The sequence below is a fragment of the Leguminivora glycinivorella genome, chromosome 6 (assembly GCF_023078275.1).
Source record: "Leguminivora glycinivorella isolate SPB_JAAS2020 chromosome 6, LegGlyc_1.1, whole genome shotgun sequence".
NCBI classification, from domain to species: Eukaryota; Metazoa; Arthropoda; class Insecta; order Lepidoptera; family Tortricidae; genus Leguminivora; species Leguminivora glycinivorella.
In genome coordinates this window covers 5,746,418-5,766,977 of record NC_062976.1, presented here as the reverse complement: position 1 = coordinate 5,766,977, position 20,560 = coordinate 5,746,418, and the positions used below count along the sequence as shown (strand labels likewise).

The 20,560-nt window shown below is 36.4% G+C and overlaps 1 protein-coding gene across 3 annotated transcripts in view; it reads right to left on the bottom strand.

The window, feature by feature from the left end:
• Positions 1-20,560, bottom strand: part of LOC125227220 (zinc finger protein ush) — a 371,106-nt gene that overhangs the window by 206,923 nt on the left and 143,623 nt on the right. Inside the window, exon 1 of one of the 3 annotated variants that reach the window (XM_048131477.1) lies at positions 7,173-7,351. The exons of the other annotated variants lie outside the window; for them this stretch is intronic. Coding sequence (XP_047987434.1) covers positions 7,173-7,260 — 88 coding nt within the window. The 5' untranslated portion in view covers positions 7,261-7,351. Of the gene's footprint in view, positions 1-7,172; positions 7,352-20,560 lie in introns of those variants that run through there. 3 annotated transcript variants of the gene reach the window in all.

Here is a 20,560-nt window from a genome sequence, read left to right as displayed (position 1 = left end):
TGACATTTGTATTCTAGGGGCCCATACCTCTCCGCATGCAAAATTTCAGCGCGCTCGGACCAACTTGAAAAAAAAAGTCGGCCATTTTGAATTTTTTTTATGCAACTTTTTTCTACTCGGGCTCCTGTATGACATTTGATCGAGCACCCCCCGGCTATCTCTTACGGTTTAAAAGTTGCCATACAAAAAAAGTGGTAATTTTTTTCACATTTGTAGCATTTTTCAAAAAATTTTTATGTCATTTTATTCTAGACCCTAGAGAGATTCTATGACCAAAATCTGAGCACTCTAGGATAAACTTGAAAAATCGACAAAAAAAAAGTCGGCCATTTTGAAAAAAAACATGGCGGCTTCAAAAACTACCCAGGGTCTTCTATGACATTTGGTCGAGCACCCCCCCAATATCTCCCCCCGTTTAGCCAGGCCGTCCAACATTTTTTGACCCAAGAGTCGCAGACCAGATTCCATATTTTTCCCACACGTCTTCCCGCTCCCTCTATACAAAGACACTTCGACCGTCGAAATCGGTTTAGCCGTTCTCCAGATATAGGGAGAGGTTAGAAATCAGTGGGGTTGCAGCTATATATAAGACCGTATGCCTGTTTGCCACCCACGGGATCAAGATTTGTTAAGTCGCAGTATACAGCATTTCTCGGAACTATCTAGCTACTTACGAAAGCAAGGAGCGCCGGACGATCGAACGCAAGTCCGTTGTCTACGAGCGCTCGGCGCAGACTGAGCGGGCCCGTATCAATCAACAGTGTATTTTATTCGAATTTTAGGTGCTTTAAAAAAATGTCTGTCGACAGAAAGGTATGTCCTATATGTATAATTTTTTTCTTATATGTCAACAAGAAGTTCTAGTTTAGGATAATATTATTTAAGAGTTACAATAAATGCAGGAATCGCAGGAAAAATACATAATGTAAACCTCTTTTTATCGAAAAAATGGGGAAGATACGGAAGGTTATTTATCCACCATTTCAAATAAATCTTAAAATGTCAAACTATGATTACCTCGTACAGCACGGGGAGCATGGTCGCGCGATAGACGATAAAATAGCAGGCCGTCCATCGCACTATTTGTAAGTGCGATATCCGGACGGCCTGATATTTTTTCGTCTATCGCGCGACCATGCTTCCCGTGCTGGATATAACAAATAGGATTGTGATTTGTGATCATTTATTACCCCAAATAACATATTTAACAGCACAATCACGATTCTAAACGAGTGATCCCACTACGAAATTTGAAGACGTCTACCGAAAAAACTGATTTGTTTTAAGTATAAAAAGACATATTTTAAAATATTATATTATGATTAACTAACTTAAGATATGTTCTTTTAGAAACATTATCAGTTTTTTAATAATCACTTAAGTATAGTTTCATTATAGTTTTGAATGAAAAATGTTACATTTTGCAAAAAACGCTTCTTTAGGAATAAGGCCTCTTAACCTTGGTTGATTCCGTTTCGCGCTACTTAGATAGAGGGATGCAGGTGGACGTGCTGTACTTTGATTTCAAAAAAGCCTTTGATCGCGTAGATAACGACGTACTCTTAAGCAAATTATGCAGCATTGGTTTCTCGCCTAAACTGCTTTGCCTTTTTGCTAGTTATCTACGTGATAGACGGCAATATGTGCAGCACGGATGCTTTGTGTCGAGTGCCTACCCCACCCGTTCCGGGGTCAGTCAGGGCTTTATTCTGGGTCCTCTGCTCTTTGGTGTTATGGTCAATGATCTGGCCTTGGTGCCTAAGCATGCGCAATGCCTACTCTATGCTGACGACCTGAAACGAATTTACAGGGTCCAGGAAGATTCTGACTTACAATCTTTACAAAGTGATATTGATCGGGTTTATGAATTGAGTCTTGTAAACAAACTTTTGAAACTTCAGTTCAATGTTGACAACTGTGCGGTTATGTTTTAGATTCCCACCTTAACTTTCATGAGCACATGACAATGCTTGCTGCAGACTGTTACCGCAGGCTTGTGTTTGTTGTCCGCAACGCCAAAGAATTTGACAATCCCAGGGACATAAAGCTTCTTTATACTGCCCTGGTGAGAAGTAAGCTTGAGATAGCCTCAGCCGTTTGGAATCCCCATGAAGCGCCCTACATCCTGCTGCTCGAAAAGGTCCAAAAAACATTTTTGCGTTTCTTTTATAAAAAAATGTACGGGTATTACCGATTCTTGTACCCAACAAAATTCCTTTTGGGGACGTTGGGTTTCTTCTCGTTAGAAGTTAGGCGTAATGTCGTGCTGATGTCTGTTGTGTGTGGTATTTTGAAGGGGGAGTCAGATTGCCCGGTTTTAGTATCCCAGCTGGTCCGTCTATTTGTTCTCTCTGTGACGAAATATGCTTTTCGTGAATGTAGGCACCCCCTACTGGCGGTGCCGGCCGCTCGAACCGTGTTTTGCCGCAAGTAACCGCTAGTTCGTGCACTGCAAATAGTGAATGAGTTTTTAGACGTGGCACCTAATGTTGATATTCTTGCGAGCAGATGGGCGTTTATATCGCATTATACTCTAATTTGCTTCTGACATACGCATTATACAATAGTAGGGCAATTTTCACGTCACTGAATTGTGCGGCTGTTCTCATGATAAAATCTAACGTCTTGTTAGCCTTCTTGCAAATGCTTATGATGTGATCGTGCATGTTGAGCTTAGTATCCAACCCAATACCAAGATCTTGGATGGCGGAAACGTGCTCCAGCGGAACGCCAGAAAGATGGTAGCTCGCTGTGATCGGGTTTTTTGACCTAGTAAATGTGATGGCTTTACATTTCTTAGCGTTAAGCTCCAGCTTGTTCTTAGCGCTCCACCGTGACACTGTATCCACCATCTGCTGGAGAAAGTCACAGTCCAAGGAACTATCTATTGGCAACATTAACTTGAGATCGTCAGCAAAGAGGAGAAAATGCGCCCCAACAATACTACTGCAAAGGTCGTTTACCATAATAAGAAACTGTGTCGGACCCAAGTTGCTCCCCTGGCTAACTCCCGAACGCGTATAATATTCTCTAGACCGGAAGTTCGACATTTGCACGTATTGGCTACGATCTTTCAAGTAATTAGCAAAAAACGACAAGAGCTTTGGGGTGAAACCGAGTGCTGCAAATTTCTGCAGTAGTACGTCATTGTCGACCAAGTCGAATGCCTTTTTGAAATCGAAGTATATCGCATCTACTTGGTGGTGCGAGTCCATCTTTTCCAACATGTAATCAAAAAAACAGATATGGTTCGTGGCAGTAGACCGGGCTATACGAGCGTCATGTTTTGATTTTGCTGTTTATTTAATATTTAATTTTGTGTTACTTGTTGTAATGTTTATTTAAAATTCACGGTGCTTTAGTTTTGTATACTGTCATACTGTGTAATTTTCTTTGTGTAAATAAATAAATAAATCTATTTAAATATTATTGATCCTAGCGAAAAAACGTACAAAACTTTTACTGTAGAAAATTTTATGTTTGTTATTCCCGTTGAAGATTGATTTAGCTGTGGACCACCGTTTTCGAGTTATTTGCAAAAAACGGCTCGTGTAATCTATTTAAAATACTGTCCTACTAAAATATTGATCCTAACAAAAATCTTACATAACGTTTCTTGTAGCAAATATTATATAGATTATTTCTGTTTAATATTATTTCTGGTAATGGGGCACCGTTTTTGATGTTATTAACAAAAAGCGGCCCATGTAATCTATTTCAAAATATGTACTTTCCAACTAAAATATTGATCCTAGCGAAAAAACGTATAGAACCTGTCTTAAATTTTATGTAGATTTTATTCTCGTGAACATTTTATTTAGCTGTGGGCCACCGTTTACGAGGTATTTACAAAAAACGGCTAATGAAATCTATTTAAAAATATTTTCCAACTAAAATATTGATCCTAGCGAAAAATCTTGTAGAACCTTTCTTGTAGGAAATATTATGACGATTAATTCTGTATATCGTTATTTTTTGCTGTGAGCCACCGTTTTTGAGTTATCAACAAAAAGCGGCCCATTTTAAAATACTTTCCAACTAAAATATTGATTCTAGCGAAAAAACGTATACTTAGAACCTTTCTTGTAGGAAATCTTATGTAGATTTTTTTCTCGTGAACATTTTATTTAGCTGTAGGCCACCTTTTACGAGGTATTTACAAAAAACGGCCCATGAAATCTATTTAAAAATACTTCCCAACTAAAATATTGATCCTAGCGAAAAATATTATAGAACCTTTCTTGTAGGAAATATTATGAAGATTAATTCTGTGTAACATTAGTGTTGGCTGTGAGCCACCGATTTCGAGTTATTAACAAAAAACGGCCCATGAAATTTATTTAAAAATAATTTCCAACTAAAATATTGATTCTAGCGAAAACTGTTATAGAACCCTTCTTGTATGAAATATTATGTAGATTAATTTTGTGTAACATTAATTTTGGCTGTGAGCCACCGATTTCGAGTTATTAACAAAAAACGGCCCATGTAATCTATTTAAAAATACTTTCCAACTAAAATATTGATTCTAGCGAAAAATGTTATAGAACGTTTCTTGTGGGAAATATTATGTAGATTAATTCTGTATAACATTATTTTTGGCTGTGGGCCACCGATTTCGAGTTATTAACAAAAAACTGCCCATGAAATGTATTTAAAAATACTTTTCAACTAAAATATTGATTCTAGCGAAAAAACGTATAGAACCTTTCTTGTAGGAAATATTATGTAGATTAATTCTGTCTAACATTATTTTTAGCTGTGAGCCACCGTTTTTGAGTTATCAACAAAAAACGGCCCAAATATCTATTTAAAAATACTTTCCAACTAAAAAATTGATCCTAGCGAAAAAAGTTATATAACCTTTCTTATAGGAAATTTTATGTAGATATTTTCTGTTTAACATAATTTTTTGCTGTGGGCCACCGTTTACGAGGTATTGACGAAAAACGGAGCATGTAATCGATTAAAAAAAACTTTCTTACTAAATTATCCATTTATATATTGATCCTATCGAAAAAACGTACATAACCTTTCTTGTAGGAAATTTTATGTAGATATTTTCTGTTTTATGCGACTTCTGAGGAACTCTATTTTCACTTTTTAATAATTCCAGGTTGCCTCAAACACCTTTTTTGGGCCTCAAAAAATTAAATCTTTAAAAATTCATAGCTCGATAAAGCCCCGCTCCCCAGCTGCCAGACTTGCAGACCTGATGTTGGCTATGATCAGAGAAGCATCTGAGCACCTTTCCAGGTTGCCTCAAGGACCTACTCCAAAATCCTGCCAGCTCTTGGACCATCATGGCTTGTGTCTCAATACTTCCAATAGACAATTCGAATTTCACGCTTTTTTCTACTGACAAACTAGGTGTACCAGAGTATACCATACCAACGCGTATTAAAATTTTATGTAAGATAACTTTTCAAATATTTTTCTTATTATTATGTTCTAATTCGATCCGGAGGTCGCGGGTTCAAACCCCGGCTCGGTACCTATGAGTTTTCGGAACTTATGTGCGAAAAATGTCATTTGATATTTGCCAGTCGCTTTTCGGTGAACCCTTCGGCTTGGAAGGTCAGATGGCAGTCGCTTTCGTAAAACTAGTGCCTACGCCAAATCTTGGAAGTAGTTGTCAGAGCGGACCCCAGGCTCTCAAGAGCCGTGGCAAATGCCGGGATAACGTAAGGAGGATGATGATGATGATGTTCTAATTAGAATCACGGACTGCTTATTACTCGATAAAATACATGTCTAAAGTTTCTTCCGTATTCCACTCAGTAACAAAATAGATTAGATTAGAGGTATTATGAACAATGGACCGCCCTATCTCTCGAGAGTATCAATATTAATTACAAAATATTTACTTTCAACCGAGATTTATCTGCTATCAAAAGTAATCAAGGCGAACGAAACAATTACGAAGCATTGATTTGTGTATTACTTTAAGGACGTGGCACACCGGTACAACGAATGAAGTGCCAGTGTCAGTGCAATTCGCGTCAAACGTGCAGTCCAAACTCATCAAACAATCGCGTTGTAACAATTCACACAAGCGCATCAAAAGAAATTTTGTCGGAATTATATAATTGCCTTATCCTTAAGTGCTTTATAAATCTTTGTTACCAAGCAAATGAAACAAAAATCAAGCTCCTCATAATTTTGACATTGACAGTTAAGACGCCTGTCAAAAATGTCAAAATATTAGACACGGCACAGGACATGGACGTTAACGTATCCGTATCATATGTGACGTGCGATATTCATCCTTAAGCATATGGAGATATGATTTTTAGATGTTTGACGAGATATGTCAAAGGCAAAGTCACTATAGTCACGATTTCATACTCGGTGGCGCGTTTTTAAATTTTATCTCTGAGATTGTTACTTACAGTTTTATAACTTTGACTTTTGAACATTATTAATGTAAACCGTAAAGAAAGTTTGCTTATTGTAATTATTATTTTCTTAACATACAAAACACTACTTTTACCACAATTACAGCTATTTTATAAGCCCCCATACTTTAAAGATCTGTCAAATGATTTTATGTCATATACAGTAAGCCCCCTTTCCCCCAAATAATTTTGTTTCTACCGATATCGACACGTATCAAAACTGTTTTTTTATTGACTTGCTCCATCAATAAACAAAATGTTTACAAGTAAATACATGTTTACTGTAAATCGATCTAAAAACCCCATGTGCCGTTGTTCAAACATTTGTTTTCATCGACTTACTTTAAAAACAGATAACGCTTATTTATTGCCATCTCAGAGATAATTTGGCTCGTAATAAAAATCCCAGTATTTACAGTACCACTGTTACGGCTATCAGACATCCAAACAAGATAAAAAACAAACATTCTTAACGACATTCTTTATCGCGATTCCGGAGAAATCTCTTTAAACCCAACTTCAAAATATAACTCGTAATATGCAATCAAAATAAATGTTGTCTGTATATTGGAACGCATTTTTAAAATAAATAAATTTGATAGCTTTTAAAGTTTTGGTACGAAATTTCAGTTTTCGAACGAATATTATTTTAAAAATAAATCAGAACGCGTGTTTAAGCATCCGAAAAGTTCGAAATTGAATATTTTGACCATAGACAATGCTATAAAAAATATATAGATAAAATAAAAATGTAAACAAGGATTGTTCACGTACACATTGTTTTGACGTCGACAGCGCCACCTGGCGGGGCACCGGCGCACGCCAGCTCCAGCTGTTTCAGGTACCGCAGCCACAATAACATCACAGAAGCTCCAGAAACACTTTTAAACACTAAAATTGTCTACAACAGACCGAATATTCGTTCGCGCCGTCATGCTTTTCCCGCGTAAACTGAGTGACTGGCTGCCGCGCGGACTCCCCTCCACGCACACAGCGGCAGCGGGCGTGTGTGCACGATACACACACAGGCGCGCCCGATTCCTTATCAGGTTGGTTTAACTAGCATTGGCTGGCCCCAGATGCTATCACACCCGAGCTCGCGGTAACGCTGCATAGAAAGATAACGTCTGTGATGCTATCATTATGTTTGAATAAACTTGTATAAAATGTCAAATAAAAAAGCTGCGCGCCATAAATGTCGTCTCTATGGGTGATTTTTGAAAGATAGGGCAGAGACAATGGAGGTTTTATGGTGTGGGTCGAACATTGTTATGCTAACTCTATCAGAAAATGTTGGTTAACTATTCTTAGGCTGTGTATTTATTAATTATATTTTTCCTCATTCGGTATAAATTTTTGGTTTCGGGTTTGGTGTTGATATGAAGTGAATGAGACCAAGATTAGGTTTAACACGTTCGCGGACGCGTATTCTATAGCATACGTTTTTGTACTCCTTCTGGTGACGCGTATGCTATAGAATACGTTAATTGGTTTGAATTTCTGCGTCTGTTTGCTTAGTAATCTGCTTGTTCACAGTATAATATTATTCACCAACATTTCCTCTACCATTCACTAGAATCATAGTATGCATACTGCAACATTACATAGTTTTATCGCAGTTAAAAAATATGCTGTGGCGTCACAGATCGAGTTCACCTTTTTGTGACGCGTATGCTATAGAATACCTCTTTGTATGGAAATTTGCGCAGTAGCCCCGCGAGTGTCACCGGGAGTTGGCCCGTGAAATGTGGCCAAATTTCGAGCGCAAACGTAATTTTACGGATTGTTTAAAAAATCATAAGTAATTATTTTTACAGTTTATATATATTTTTGTGTTGCGGTTTTGTTAACAAACATGTCCACTGTCGTTTTATAATAATACACCGTGATTTTGGTTACGATAAATTAAGAAAACCGAGGCATGTTTATACCTATTATTTGAGTAATTTCCTTCGTACTTAGTCATTGCTTTGCTCATATAATTGTGAATAAACCCTATTTCTGGTTGATACTGACTGTTTACGTTAAATTATGTCTTTTAGAGTGAATTTTTTTGGTGTTTAACTACTTGAACTTGGTTTAGATGCTTGTAAAATAGTATATAAAGCTGGGCGAATCATGGCGTAGTGAGAGGTAGTGGATAAGTTCTACCCAGAAATCATCGCACCAAACGAAGGCCTTTAGCACCTATACAACAGCAGGTTTGAACAAACATTATTCTAGTCTCAATGACGAAACGGGTGACTACAGTTCTGACGAAAGTTAGGTACTCCAAAAGAGTCTGTAGGAGATACACATTTAGACAATTCTTCTTGTACCAAAAAACTCTGTATTCGTGAACAAGCTTTATACTTTTATTTGTGGGCATCATCCCCGCAGCCAGAAACACTAAATGTTTTATTTGATATGATTCTACAGAATGAATCTGCTGTATCACCATCTACGGATCGTATGCTATAGCATACGGTGTCATATAAGATCACATTTTGACTCAGTATTGTGTCACGGTATGCTATAGCATCGTATGCTATAGCATACGGTGTCACATAAGATCACATTTTACCTCTGTATTTTGTCAGGTATGCTATAGCATCCGAATGCTATAGCGTTCCTCGTCACATAATAACCCTAATATAAGCTGTCTAAGGACAGGTATGCTATAGCAGTCGAAAAATTCCCATACAAAATATTGGTGTCCCAGAGGGGTGACTGAGCGTCCGCGAACGTGTTAAAATTTACCTTATGACCTAAATTATTTATAATTATCGTCATAAAGTCACCTAGCCTAAAAACCACAAAAAACATTTCCTATTTTGGCATTTAGGTATATGGAAAATATATTTTTCATACCTTTAGATTTTCAACGATACAAAATTGAACCCTCTGAAAATTAAGTTTCCAAAACATATCTTGAAGCTACATTTTTTAAAGAACAATGATGTCTGAGGTAAAATCGTGATCAGTCCCGTTTCACCAGACTATCGTATCTATTTCAGTTATTATCTGTGATCCTCTATCTATAATCTATGATAGAATTGATTAGTGCTAGACACGATATCAGACAGGTGGCTTGGCCGTGGTTTTAAAAGCTAAAATAAACTGTGATGATATTTTGTGATAACTATAGATGTAAAAGTGGAGATAGTTCGTTGAGAAATGTGTATTTTTACTCCGTTTTTGAGATATGAGATAATTTTGCGATAGACATAAAATGAATAGGCTTGTTGGGACTAGATAGATAGATAGAATACTCTTTATTGGCACACCTCAGCATAAGATACAGTGGAGACAAAACTACTTTTATACAATAAATAAGTATGTACTTACGATTATTTATGTACTCCACTAGTGGTCTGTTATTTAAGTTGTCTATGGTTGCGCTAAATTAAAAGAACTGATGGTGATCTGGAACTTACCTGAAAAAAAGGAGAAAAATATTAGTTAACACATAATGTGAACGTTCCTACATGTGTATTTGTGTAATCAACGTGGGTAGGCTAAAGAAAATAACGTTAGGTACCACAAATGACCAAGTAACTTGACATTTACAGTTTGGCCCCTGTTCATATTGAAAATTTTGTACAATTGATATATCTATAAAATAATCATTCATAAATATTTCGTAATGTGACAGACAGACAGACGGACATAGTCGCACCATAAGGGTTCCTTTTTTACCTTTTTGGTAGGTACAAAAAGGTACGGGGGGGTGCCGTGATGACGTGCTAGCGAGCTCATTGCACCCCCCTATAACGGCTTGGACGGAAACGCCGCAGGGGTTTAGTGGGTATTCTCCTCCCACTCCCTCTGACTAGCAGAGGGGGGATATGGGAGGAGGGAGTCCCACATACCACCCCCCAATGGGCCTCCTCAGCCCGGGGGTGAGATGCGTAAATGCATTCCCCTGCGTCAAAAAAAAAAAAAAAAGGTACAAAAAGGTACAAAAGGAACCATATATATGGAACTTTAATTTTAAGGGTCCATATATATCGTCACTACTTTTAAAAAAACTTGTATCTTCGTCTGTCAATGAAAATAAAATTGTAGTAAGTATGTATTGGCATATAGACTTACTGCGTTTTAACTTTGAGGAACAGCGTGAGATACGAGATTTTTTAAAAGTAGTGACGATATGAAACCTTAAAAACTACAATTTACGTAAACGCAGTCAGTGGTCATTGAATAATTAAAAATAAAAGCATGAGTATATCTATGGAATGTTATTATCTGTGGTCGTGTCAAGGAAAATCCAATAATATAGGTAGCCTAAAACTAAACCACAATAACAATACATGGTGTAGGTGAAAATATTTCTTTAGTGGCCTGTGCCTTATACATATAAAGTTTTAAGTTTAGTTAAAGTAGTAAGTTAAGTTTTTAAAATTAAATGGCTTCAGTCCATTGTACGACAGTGTGCGTTATGATGATCTAAAATACGTTTAAAGGAATATCTACCCTCATATGTTATTTATATTTAAATTTATAGTTTGAAAATAGGTCGCCTAAATACATATATTGAGAACAGTGCAACAAAAACGTTTTTTTTTTTACTTTTATACAGCGCGTAAACCTAATAAGGGCGATAAATGAAACCAGGCATATAATTCAATATTGTTATCATTAATTAAGAGGTGTTTTTGAGTTACCCTTAATTTTCACCCCATAATGAATTTTTGAAAAATTTCCCAGCAGCAATGTACTGTAAACGTGGTTGCGATGACAATCAATGACAACTGTCAACGAGCGGTTAACGCGAGTGTGTTTGCATTACGTTGCGGGCCGAATTATTTTGTATGGATAAAAAAAATATTTAAATTTTAAGTAAAACTTATCTAATTCCATTTTTTATGTCCTATACTCACCACCGTTAAGAGGTTCGCCCGTATTAGGTTTACACCCTGTATTTATAATCTAACTGCCTTATTTAAGGGCCATTTTTTTCAAAGTTGTCCACCCCACTTTTTTTTTTGGATTTGGAAATTTTTGTGTTTTCCACTCAGAGTCTCGAGCTCTTTCAATCCTAATAGGAGAAAAAAAGTGTCCCAAGGTTTTTTCCCCATTTCGTTACCATTTTTTCATACATTTTGTATGGCGGTAACGGAATGGAAGGTTCGAAAAAATGTATGGAAATTTTTAAACATTTTTTTTCTCCTATCAGGATAGAAAGAGCTCTCGATTCTGAGTATAAATCGCGTAAAAAATACCCATGTTACAAAAAAAGTGGGGTGGGCAACTTGGAAAAAAAAATGGCCCATTAATGACTTGGCCCTATCCATAGCCTATATTAACCGATTTCTATCTAAAATTCTAGGCAACCATAGACTGGATCAACTTTTTAATAAGACACTAGTCAAGCTACGGCATTTACGATCTACTTAGCGAGCAGTAGATTCCTGGACAGCTTGGCGAAAAATAGTAAAAATGGAACTAATTTTTTTTATCGCAGCAACACTTTCCTCAAACAAAAGTGACTTAATAGTTGCCACATGCAAAACGGTTTACATAGACGGAGGCGCCACTAATGTTATTATTGTCTACTCTTCTTTGACAGGCTGTATGTGCATATCGTTGTCTCGCTCGCACGCCGCAGCGGCCTGCGGTTCCGCATCATCGATAACAACTAACTATAAAACTTATCTCAGATTAGTTGTGGAGTTCGTGCCTTGAAATTTCATCTTTCATCGGGGAAAGATGTGCGATATCACTTCACCTTACTAAAGTATCTTGAGCTAACTGTCTTAAGTGAGGTTTTGTAAAAGCGCCATCTATGGAGAGTATTAAGTACTGCTCCAGAACTTTTAGAAAACTGCTGCCGTAGCCGAATGGCATTTCTGCGACGCGAAACGAAAACGAAACGCCGCGAATGGCAGTCTGGCTCTGTCGCGCCAATACGCAAGAGCGATAGATATAACGAAAGAGATATTATCGTGAGCGTTTCGTGAGCGTTTGTGCATTCGGCTACGAACGCAGGTTGTTAATATTGTTTACATGTCGATTCACTTTTTGTTCTAGTCTACGTTTCTGCTAAATTCTGTTGTTAGATGTACGATTTATTGACTAGAGTTCTATTTGGTACCATGAAAAGTGACATTTATTTTTAACCGCCGCCCCAAATCTCAAGGAAGGTGGTTCTCAATTCGTCTGTTTTTTTAATGTTTGTTCCACGATATCTTCGTCGTTACTGGACCGATTTTGAAATTTTTTTTTTGATTGAATGTATATGTATATATTAGATTGGTTCCATTTTTATCAGAACCCAGTTCTGATGATGGGATCCTGGAGAAATCGAGGGAACTCCTCAAATATTAAAGGCATACAACATAAATATAAGGTACAGCGGGGCAAATCTCGACTGGGGGCCAATTGTAACCGATCCATTTTTTCCATTATTACACTATGATGTTGAGTTCCACATGTATCCACTGAACACGCCTACCATATATAACCGGTGGACACTCTATTTAATAACGCAAACATTGTAAAATATGAAAAAAATGGACCCGTTACATTTGCCCCCCAGTCGAGATTTGCCCCGCTGCACCTTAGTGATTTTTGTGTTTTTATACTTTTTATAAGAACATCCAGCATTTTACGTACGCAAGTGCTGATGATGATCAGAACGGAACTCCTCAAATCTGAACGGCACACTTATTATAGTGACTTTGGTATTTTTGGTAAGTACTTACAGATGTAGTTACTTACTTAGTAGTGGGCTCCGTATACATACTAATATTATAAATGGGAACGTGTGTGTGTTTGTTTGTCCGTCTTTCACGACAAAATGGAGCGACGGATTGTCGTTTTTTTTTCAACGAGATAGTTGAAGGGATAGAGAGTGACATAGGCTACTTATTGTCTCTATCTAACACGAGCGACGCTGCGGGCAAAAGCTAGTATATTATAAAAAATTGTATAAAAAAGGCATCATGTATAGAGGCCGGGCGTAAACTCATTTACATTGCGAGTATGTTCCCACTATCTTTTATCATCGATTAACTTTTTGTGATATTATCGGCGGTTAGTTATAATAATAATGGGTTATGACTTACTGGTTTTAAAGGCCATGTGCAAAGGTTTATTTTTACACTAGTTTTTGCTGAACTTCATTAGTATGATAAGATGGAAGATAGCTGGCTTATTAGAAAGTATGATTTTTTTCTTACTGCAGCTTTGCTTCAATTGTTTTTATTTTATTCTTATGAGATTTAGTGTATAATTAACAGTATCCATACTAATATTATAAATGGGAAAGTGTGCGTGTCTGTTTGTTTGTTCGTCTTTCACGGCAGAACGGAGCGGCGAATTGACGTGATTTTTTAAAGTGGTGATAGTTGAAGGGATGGAGAGTGACATAGGCTACTTTTTGTCTTTCTCTAACGCGAGCGAAGCCTATATATAGAATATGCATGAAATATATGCAACCTCGAGATGGCAAGCTAATACTTTGAAACTCGCGATACGAATTTCAAAGTAGCAAGGATGAAAGTAGTTAGTTTGGGTCACCAAACTAATTTCCCATCTTCTATCTCGCCAGTATCGCTGTAAGACATTAACATTGGACATATTTTAGTCGCATTAAGAGTCCATTAGGTGGCGGGCAGATAATGTGACGAACTGATTAATACAGTATCTGCGGTATCGGTTGATTTATATAAGCTTTATCTGGGCGGGATGCGGCGTGGCGCCGGCGCAGGGCTGTGCGTCTGCGCAGCAATGCAAGACGTTCCTTAGTTAAATGTAATAAACATTTATTCAATTTCAATTTATTTCTTTATAACGAAAGTTACATGTCAATACATATTTACAAAAATTACAATTATGTCCATCTTAATAGTAGCTATAGGTATGACAATTTTATAATAATCATATACAATTATTCTTATTCAAAAATTCTTCTATTGAATAGAAAGCTTCATTTAATAAATATTCCCTGAGATTATTACTACTTTAACTGAAACACACCTGAATGGTCAGTAGATAAAAATGAAATATCCAAATTTTCAATGGGAATAAGGATTGTTGTGCAATTTTTTTGCGTTAATTTTTTTTGTTTCGGGCTCGCGGGAGTCGAAACGCTAAGCCGCGGTCCTGGGTTCAAATCTTGCAAGTGAATTTAACAAGTTCGACTTGTTGAGTGTTTATTCGTTTGAATAAAAGTATTTTAGTAAACGGAATAAATCACAATATTGTGATACAAGTTGAATTTGTTCGAACAACAAGGTCAAACTTGTTAAAATATATTTGATTGAATCAGTCAAACATATGTTTAAAACAATATGTGTCATGTTGCTTTTATAAAATCGACATGTTGATTCAAATGGGTGATTCTCCGAGACCCTAATTTTCAATGTCCGGAGGCTTATTTCACTGAAAACTTTAGTTTAAAATCCTGTTTTTTTTTTCAGAGATACTTTATATCTCTAGTCGACTGGGACATCGATTAGCTTTAGTATAAGGTCATTGTAATTTTTTATATTAAAAAAATATATCCGTTATTCTTACTACTCTGTCGTGTCCGTTCTCCATTTTTCTCTAAACATGTGATGATAACTTCAATTCAGTCAACTTAACGAATATTTTGATTGAGTACATGGATACATTATTAGTTACTACATTACTAAAATTTAACAAGTATTTTTTTATCTATAATTTTGTATTTAAAATTTAGGAAATAAGAGATGTCCGCGACAAAATTCTTATTTCTCTGGTGCGGGTTTTATTCGCCTGTATCGTAAACGTATTGAAGATTGTAGACAAACTTCCCCCCGCGGGGAATAATCAGTCGCGCTCGGAACGTGGTACGAGGTGGAAGTGTCGGCTGTTGCACGTGGCTTCGGAATTTAGAAGGTAAATTTCTTATTCCTCTGTCCGTGGTTCAGGTATCATTCTTATTACTCTGTCCGATTTTTTGGGATTTGTGTAACTTTTAAAAATGTAATTTTTTGCTTAATTAATTGCTTTACGTACTATCTATTTATATTATTAACGACAGCCGCGTTGTATATACACATTATGAATCATTGGTTTTTTTTCGATAATTTCTTATTCCTCTGTCCCTTATTCCTATGGATTTTGGACAATGGAATAAGAATTTTCTAAATTTTTCTTGTTTTTCTTAACTGACTTTCAAAAAGAAGAGTAGTTATCAAGTGATTTCCTATATTTTAAAGTACCTTAATAAAAAAAACTTAGATCTTTTTAAAAATATTAATAAAAAATTTTTAGATCTTTTTAGCACCTAGTGCATTTACAGTCTGAATGTTATTAATAAAAATAAATATAAAAATATTCTAGAATACTTTTTTGATAGTTTTGTGAACAAAAGTACAATATATAATTTATAAATATACGGTTTTTTAACATTTTTGTTAACCTATCCTGACTTATCTTATTCCTCTGGGCCCAAATTTCTTATTCCTTTGGACCAAAAAGTTAAAATGAATTTATTTTATGAATGAGTTCACAAAAATATGGGCCAAAACCATAGTTATGTCTAAAAATAAATCTATTTTCACAAGAGTATGTCCTTATTGGTCAAATTTCAAAAATAAAAAAGGACAGAGGAATAAGACAAAAATCGCTGTCTCGTAGAATGACCCAAATATAGTGTTGATTCAAATGACGAGTAACTTCTGGAGTACACTAACTTTACACTTAACAAAATCTAACTTGTTGACTGAACCAAAGAGCACGTAGGCGCTAACCAAAAAACTTGTTACACTAACATGAAAACGAATTGTTTTTTCTCTGTGTAGAGTGAAAAATAATCACATCGCACATATTACAATTTACATTTATCACGTTTAAACCGATTGATATTGTAGGATGATACTGGAATAACTAGTATCAAAGTTTGCTCATCATTCGCTATTTTATCATATCTAATATTTTGATTGAAAATGTGATTTTGTTCATGGCATTTGCCATTGACAGTAACCCTTTTGAGCCTTTCTAAATACGTGAACCTTCTTGTCTACGTAATATCTCGCACTAGGTACATTTATTTATTTATGTACATGTGTATTTTATTTATATATATTATACTAATATGTATGTAGGTTTATTTATTTTATTTGTGTATGTTTATTTTATAATAGTAGGTATCGACTTGTATTTAATCATTACAATCTCATACTGGCTTTATAATCTTGTGCACCAAACTAATTATTTTGACTGGTAGAGAATGCCTTAAGGCGTTAAGTCCGCCATTTGTACTTTTTATTGAAAATTTGTGAAATAAAGTTTAAATAAATAAATAATTAGGTATTTAATGTGTCCATGTACCAGCCGCAGCCCTATGATATCAGTACACTTAGCTTTCTCGACGCATGCGTGCCCCGATATGACGTCTCAAACTGTGGAGTATTATGTACGGCATGCATCATACTCACCATTAACTAACACATTCTCACCCTTATTGTAACTGCTTAAAGGCTACTAAAAGTCAGTTAATGTTGCTGTTTGTATGAGTGGGTCGGCTCCCGTTTTATTATACTTACATTTGTATTTTACACTTATGTTATGAAGATTTTATAGAAGACTAGCTTTTGCCCGCAGCTTCGCTCGCGTTAGACAGGGACAAAAGTAGCCTATGTCACTCTCCATCCCTTCAACTATCGCCACTTAAAAAATCACGTCAATTCGTCGCTCGGTTTTCCCGTGAAAGACGGACAAACATACACACCTTTCCTGTTTATGTTTGGATTTAGTGACACATCTTAGTTCCTACAATTTATTTACTTATTGAACCGGGGTGGCTTTATGAAAGTTTGGGGTTACTTTGATAATATTTTAACGGCCTTAAAATTAAAATTATTAATTATTTATTACTGAGACTGGTCGCGCAACTAGTTAGATCAATAAATATTTCTGTCAATCTAGCATAGAAAATCTCGAGTTAACTTACAGTTTGACATTAAAACTGTATTTTCAAAGTCGCCCCTGCGTTTCAAAGTCTCCTCGTTTTACAGCTTCTACTCTGGAAGACCCTTTGATTGGGAATTGAATAACTACCAGTAACCCAAAGAGGAACTTAAAATCGTGGGTTTTGTCGGTTGAGTTGGTATTAGGGCTTCCAAATACCGGACCTTATCCAATACCGGTATTCATTCCGGTATTAGCGATTTCAATACCGGGATCCCGGGATCCCGGTATTGAAATCGGGAAAATATAAAAACCAAGTAATTTGCTTAAAATTACAAATTTTATTCAAAATTTCGTGTGTTACTTTTCATGCGTGTTATACTACAGCGGAATCTTGCCAATCCGACTTACAAATGGGTCAAATCAATTACATTTCCAAATTCAAAAGTTTCAATTTCAACCCAAAACGGTTCGCAAACTTATGTGGCCAAGTCGGTTCAACTTTTATTGTTTTTAATTATACATAGTTCAAAGGGCTACGCCCTGTGCTCTTTATTTTTGTTATGAGTGGGACCGAGGACGCAGTATAAAAGCAAGCGGGAAAGAGCGCAAGATCTCTACTCAGGTGATTCTGTAAGTTAGATATCGCCGCCAGATCGGACATTTTGCAAGAAGACGCGGCCATGGCAAACCATGTTTTATGCCAAATCAGCCAAATCGATCTCTTTAAGGTCGTGTGGAATAGAATCTTTTACATTTTAATAATAACAGGCCTTTGCATCAATAACTGACGATTCAAGTAGCATCCTTGCGACACTTACGTTCGTGGCTGTATAGCCCAATTCGAGAGAGGATCCCTTGTCCGCACACACGGCAGGTGTATGCTCCCCCAGATGGGCGGGGGTTAGAGGCCTGCTCGTGACGCCTCATGCGTTTATCATTCAAGGAGGAGAACCAGGCATTGGCGTGCTTGGATTGACCGTCATGGACAACACGGCGCCACGTGGGTCGGTTTTCGGCCAGTCGTTGCCAACTTGCCACTGGTTGCATGGAATATCAAATGTGACCATATCACGCTTCACGCAATCTTTAAAGCGCAGCATTGGCCGTTTGACCGGTATCTTTGCATCTGCAACCTCTTCCAGCAGGATTTAACGTGGCAAACGAGTCCGCTCCATGCGATACACATGCCCGAGCCACCTCAGTCGCCTCTTCTTTAGTATGGCTGTGATACTAGGACGCTGTGTCTCATTCATGCTGTGTTACATTTTATAGTCAGTGTTAATGGTGTAATTGTTCTGTAGATTTAACTATAATATCACTTTATTAAATAACAAGCATTAAGAACATTTCTCGATTACACACATTCTATAGTTTCATCATTGACTTTTGAAATTAGAACATGAGATGATTTTTTTTAGGAAACACATTGTAATCAATATCTACGGTACAATTTAGTGGTATTTTTGTTTTTCGTAGCGCTAGAGGCGCGAAAGCACTAATAAAATAAATCCGCCAAATCATTGAACAATTAGCCAAGAAAGCTAAATTGTCCGACAGATTATTAAAAATCACATTCAGAAATAATCTATGGAATCACACATTACTTTGCGGAAATGATAATCAATATCAAAAAGAATACTTCGCGGAATAGGAACACTTAATTTATGGCTAAGAAAAGTAATTTTCTTCATAAATCATAAATAAATCATCAATCATATTTATTGGTAAAGTCATATTACACTAAACTTCATTTTGATAGTTGAGTAGTGAGTTCCCAATTTCGTTACTATAGGGAATGTTACGGCAAAGTTTTGAGCTAGAGTTCAACACACTAACGCACACGTACAGTCAACCAATTTGAATCCTAGGCCACTGTAGAACCTTTGCACAGTAAACGTCAATGTGACTTCTATGGCAGTGTAAATGAGACAGGGTTCTAGAGTGGCCTAGTATTCAAATTGGTTGACTGTACAGTAAAAATAGAGAAGCTAAGGTATCGTATGCATTAACCAATTTTTTGAAAAGTTATATCTAAGATATAGATTATAGATGCATCAAGGCGATTTGTTTACTGTCGAATCGAAAAACGAGAGCAAGAAGCAAGATTTATCGTGATGCAGAAATTTAACGTTTTTGATGAGTAATTTACGTTCATTTGGCATTATTTGTTAGTTTTTAAAAATACCGGGATCCCGGTATTGCTAAATTAAATACCGGTATTGAAATGTGTCCAAAAAAAGGCGGGATCCCGGGATCCCGAGATACCGGGATCCCGGTATTGGAAGCCCTAGTTGGTATACGTAGACGTGCAGCGGTTTCTTTCGTGCAGTATTTTGATTTGCTCGACTCCTACGATGCATTCTTTATCAGGTGATTTTAAGCTTTCCATAGATTTCCTAGGGCTCGTTCATTTTTAGGGTTCCGTAGTACTAGGAACCCTTATAGTTTCGCCATGTCTGTCTGTCCGTCCGTCCGTCCGTCCGTCCGTCCGTCCGTCCGTCCGTCCGTCCGCAGATAATCTCAGTAACCGTAAGCACTAGAAAGCTGAAATTTGGTACCAATATGTATATCAATCACGCCAACAAAGTGCAAAAATAAAAAATGGAAAAAAATGTTTTATTAGGGTACCCCCCCTACATGTAAAGTGGGGGCTGATATTTTTTTTCATTCCAACCCCAACGTGTGATATATTGTTGGATAGGTATTTAAAAATGAATAAGGGTTTACTAAGATCGTTTTTTGATAATATTAATATTTTCGGAAATAATCGCTCCTAAAGGAAAAAAAAGTGCGTCCCCCCCCTAACTTTTGAACCATATGTTTAAAAAATATGAAAAAATTTACAAAAGTAGAACTTTATAATTTTTGTATGTAAAACGTCATACTGGTAAAGAAAAACATATAAAAACCTTTCCTTTGCAAGGTGAAAATATTCTACATCCATAACTTTGCTTTCAAAACCAAAACTGCCACAAAATGTGGTACAAAAAATATTTTACAGGCGTAATAAAATGCGTCATGAAATCGTAAAAGTCCAGTTAAATAATTAACTTTAATTGTCACAACGTAAAGCTGATTATTATGACTTTGTTGGTTTTAAGTTTCTATTTAGTAGTTATATCTTGTTTAACATTTTTCTTCGTGGGTGTCTGAGTGACCTACAAGTATTTTGTTATCTTTACGATATCAATGTTTTCGTTTTAAGACTTTTTACGGTATGGAAAAGGGGAATGAACTCATATTTATATGATTCGGAAGTAGGTCTACCAAACTCAAGTCTATCTATATTTGGATTA